General features: G+C 46.6%; 1 protein-coding gene across 1 annotated transcript in view; it reads left to right on the top strand.

Moving 5' to 3' along the window:
* The window catches only part of CD151 (CD151 molecule (Raph blood group)), a 13,430-nt gene that overhangs the window by 1,637 nt on the left and 9,296 nt on the right, over positions 1 to 2,497 (top strand). The window contains exon 4 of the mRNA XM_009889383.1: positions 8 to 13. Coding sequence (XP_009887685.1) covers positions 8 to 13 — 6 coding nt within the window. The remainder of the gene's footprint in view (positions 1 to 7; positions 14 to 2,497) is intronic.

Here is a 2,497-nt window from a genome sequence, read left to right as displayed (position 1 = left end):
TTTGCTAAGAGTGGTAAGTTTTGCTTGTTTTTTTTGTTTGTGGGAGGATTTATCCCATTTTATCTTGAACCATCTAGGAGGGAGGGAAACACCTTAGTTGTGTTCTGCACCAACCTTATTTGTTTGTCCTAGAGCAAATACCACTAAGGCCTTGTATTACTTCCTGAGCTCCCTGCTCGCCCACCTACACTGAATTTTTTGACCAGCCTTAAGGTTTCTATTCCACTTCCTCTCTCTCAAATCTTACTTTCAGTCTGGAGTGTGTCAGCAGTCCCTTTTAGTACCTGTGCTACAGTGGTGAGTGCAGCGACTGAAATAACAATCAGTGGCTCTTTGGTTTCACAGTTACAGAAAAGGCTTTTTGAGCAACTCTTCACCAGCTCCTTCCTTTGCAAATCCTCGTTCAGCTGACTGTCCCATTTCCCCTCTTTCGTTTGGATAGAGAAGCAGAAATAGGAGTTGTGAGCAAGCCTGATGCTTGTACCACTGCTTTGAAGGTCTGGTAATTCCTGTGAGGGGCAGAGTAGGGCCAGGAAGGGAGAATAAAACACAGAGGAAGACACAGTGCGTGCATTGCTGGTGATTGTTCATTAGGTTCCTGGTCTGTAGCAGTCGTTTTTGCCTTGCTTCACTTACTTTCCATGCCAAAGAGATCTCCCTTTGTCTTTTTGCCTCACTCAGAAGCTAGGGATAAAAATCCGGTGGGGTTTCCTTTGTTATTCTGTCACAGAAAACTAATAATTGTCTCTTGGGAACAAAAGGTCACTCTATGTCCTTACACCACGGTTCTTTTAGAGTGGCTGGTCGCGACAGGCCTATTGTCTCTTCTTTCTTGTGCTCTGCTTTGGTTGCTGGTGAGTAATCTGCACAAGAGACAGAGCTGTGCTTGCCAGGGCTGGGTGAGCCTGGCTGGGGGCCTTTGCCAGCTCTGAGCTCAGACAGTAATCCTGACAGCTTCACAGTCAGTGCCCTGGGGTCTGTGCCAGCCTGTCCCAATTTCTCTGTACCAGAGGCCCCCACAAATATGGGAGGGAGTGCTGTAAGTGGCACTCTCTGCTCTCCCCAGTGCCTTCTTGGTGCTTTTAAGAATCAATCATTGACAGCTTTGGGTGCTCTTTGTAAAATGCTATCTGGTTTTTAGTTTGTTTTTCTGTAGAAGACTCAGGAATCTGTGAATTTTTTTTCTGCCTTTCTACCTAACTATGAGTTTTATGGGCCCACTTAAAGGCTTTTCATAGTATTTCGTTGCTCATCACTCACAGCTGTGCTACCTTTTTTATGTCACTGCTTATTTTGCTTCCTCATGATCCTCCTTAGCCAGGTGACATGCTGAGGCTTGGGCAGCACATGTGGAGTTTCTCTGGCTCCATGAGCAGGCGTGGCAGTGGATCTGCAGCCTGGCTGGCTGTGATCCTGCAGTCCAGCTCTTTACAAGCACACAAATCACTACTATATAGTATATACTATGTACTTCAGTCGAGACGCACGCTTTCGTACACAAAAGTATACAAGCAGGAGTTTCAGGAGAGGACCCATCAAATAGAAGACCTTGCATGTGAAGAAAGAAGGTGGCTTTCTTGAGGCTTGGCCCTTCACACTGCCACTTCTAGTTGGCTACCTTGGATAGGGAGAAAGGAATGCATTGGTTATGATTTCTGTTCCTGCTGCATTTCAGCCTGGAGCCCTCCCACTGAAGTGAGATTGCTCATTTAGGAGTACAGTTGCTATATATCTCTTCTTCATGTAGTGGAAAGGTCTCTCCAGAGAGCGATTTGGATTGTAGGCAGGTTGAACCATTCTTTGGGTTTTTCAGAGAAAGCATGCCAAAGCTTGGCGCTTCACTCAAACACTTGAAGCTGGATGGAAGAAATCTGGTCCCTGTAGATTTTTAGGAGACACCAGGCAGCCCTGACTCTGGCTTGGAGCCAGAGTAAGAGTTAATTTTGCGCAGAGATTACCCAGGTCCAGGGCATGTGTCTACTACAGGCTTTAAAGTGATCCCACGTTTCTGACTTGTTCAGCAGCCTCTTGGGAAGCCAGTAAGGCATGTCCCCGCAGCTCCATGCCGGACCTGGCCTACTCCTCCCAGAGCAGACCTATGTAAGAAAGCCCTGCAATTCCTGATGAAGAGCAAGGAGAGCAGCCCTGTGGTTTGTGTGCATTCAGAGTGAAAGCTGCTGCTCCCCTATTTCAACATGATACTTGGAAGCAGCCCTGGGGGAATGATGAGACTGAGATAAGGGTAATGATGCCGTGGATCGGCAGAGACAGGTTGGATTTGTGGGTGGCAGATGCACTAACCTCTCTTATGAGGTTTTACAAGGGTCTTGTCACTCAAATTTTTTTAAGGTCTGCTGGATACATGTTTGTTTCTGTCCACCTTTAGCCAGCACAACGAGCGAGCTGTGGTGGTGCAGCTCAGCTCTACCTGAATGCTTCTGACATGACAACACAGGGAAAATAAATAAAAGAAACTTTCCAGTTAATTGGTTGTTTT

Source organism: Charadrius vociferus, unplaced genomic scaffold (assembly GCF_000708025.1).
Source record: "Charadrius vociferus isolate BGI_N301 unplaced genomic scaffold, ASM70802v2 scaffold467, whole genome shotgun sequence".
In the NCBI taxonomy this organism is placed as follows: domain Eukaryota; kingdom Metazoa; phylum Chordata; class Aves; order Charadriiformes; family Charadriidae; genus Charadrius; species Charadrius vociferus.
This window is presented reverse-complemented; position numbering and strand designations above follow the sequence as displayed.